The sequence below is a fragment of the Halyomorpha halys genome, unplaced genomic scaffold (genome assembly GCF_000696795.3).
Source record: "Halyomorpha halys isolate HHAL.00 unplaced genomic scaffold, Hhal_1.1 Scaffold298.1, whole genome shotgun sequence".
Taxonomy (NCBI): Eukaryota; Metazoa; Arthropoda; class Insecta; order Hemiptera; family Pentatomidae; genus Halyomorpha; species Halyomorpha halys.
Window position 1 is genome coordinate 582,547 of NW_027107540.1, and position 1,655 is coordinate 584,201.

A 1,655-nucleotide genomic window follows, 5' to 3' on the forward strand; every position below is an offset into this window, starting at 1 on the left:
TAGTATGTTACAGCAGTTCACACGTGTTACATCTTCTTCTTTCTTCTCCTTTTTGACATTTGACTTTCGGCGATACTTAACTTTATATATATATATATAGCTTGATTCAGATCTAAAACATTAAATCAATCATTAATTTTTTTTTTCCAGAGCTTCGAGACCGACCTCACTGAACTAATAGATGACCATGAAACAAGAGAATCGACTGAAAGTGAAGAGTTCAGTGAACAGTATGAGGTACTTTTCTATCATTCTATCATATATAATTGTATAGACACTCCACTAGTAATATACATACCCATCTAAAAAAAAAAAAAATTAACAGTGAAATTATTCAATGTTGCAACTGCATTTATATAAATTATATGCAACATATAAGTATTAGGTAATTGAGTCAGCAGCTCTGTGAGTGAGGGATAGTTATTACAAAGCCGGTATTTAGCCCATCATTAAGTTGTGCAATTTATTTTTATTTTTCAAGGTATTTTCATTACTTATATCAGTCTAACTGCATCCAAGTTATATTTAACTTATTGACCGAAGCCGAATATTTATAATTGCTATAACCAAGAAAAAATACGGCAGTCGTGTCAGGCAACTGGTCGACGCACGTGAAATGAAATATATTAAAATTTGATTTATAACAGTATTTATTTTACAAAAATACAACAATTTTTTTTTTATTCTCTTGTTTAGTTATAGTTATTAAATATTTTTGTATTCATATTCTATATCGATATTATGGATAAATAAATATTTATTTGAAATAAATATATATTTAAATAAATATTTATTTATATTCTATTTCGATTCAATGCATATTTTTCTCTGTTATTTTTATTCTATTTAGAAACATTCTGTATCAAAGTAATCTGTAAACAAAGTGAATAAGTACTGAACATTTCTCCCACTTACAGTATACAACTCTGGCTTTTAATCCTCAAGATATTTTATATCAAATGTTCAAAAACTATTGGAATAGGTAGCTTATTAGTTAGGCAATGGACTTCTAACTCAGTTCCTGAGGGCCCGAGTTAGAATCCGCCTGCGGTAGATAATTATTATTTGTTTCACTGTAGCCGTTGATTCAGATCTATGGGTTCGGAAGCCCTTTGGGGTCCACCCAACCTCCTTAAGTGACTACCATTAGGTGGGTAAAAATCTGGGGGTCCAGCGTAATTCTGACCAAATCACATCCTTGCACAACCGTTGGTCTATTAAATGTACTTCCTTACAACGTATTGCACCCCTAACCCTTCATGGGTTGTGACGGTACAGATATCATTTTTTTAATGTTCAAAAATTTATTATCATTTCATTTCTGGCGCTTATCTTTCTCGCTGTCAAGATACAATTTTGAATTACACCTTATTACAAAGAGGATAAAATGCTGAATATTTCCCTCACAGTGTGCAACAACGATTTTTCAAGATATTTTAATCAAGTGCAAAACGCATCGAGCCACAACACCACCACTACCGTCTATTCGAGTCTCGGAATCAATTTAGTACCGTATATTTTTTTTTTTTTGTCTTAAGTTGTCGGAGTTTCACTTCAATAATTAATAAATGATCGTTCATCGCTTATGTAACTTTTTAAAACATTTCTTTTAGATATATATAGGAAGATGGTCAGGGTTGCGGTCACAAGTGAAA

At 31.5% G+C, this 1,655-nt stretch overlaps 1 protein-coding gene across 2 annotated transcripts in view; it reads left to right on the top strand.

The window, feature by feature from the left end:
* LOC106680903 (uncharacterized) overlaps positions 1-1,655 on the top strand; it is a 132,838-nt gene that overhangs the window by 116,813 nt on the left and 14,370 nt on the right. For both annotated transcript variants that reach the window (XM_067045893.1, XM_067045894.1), the window contains one exon: positions 151-237. In XM_067045893.1, the coding sequence (XP_066901994.1) occupies positions 151-237 (87 nt within the window). The remainder of the gene's footprint in view (positions 1-150; positions 238-1,655) is intronic.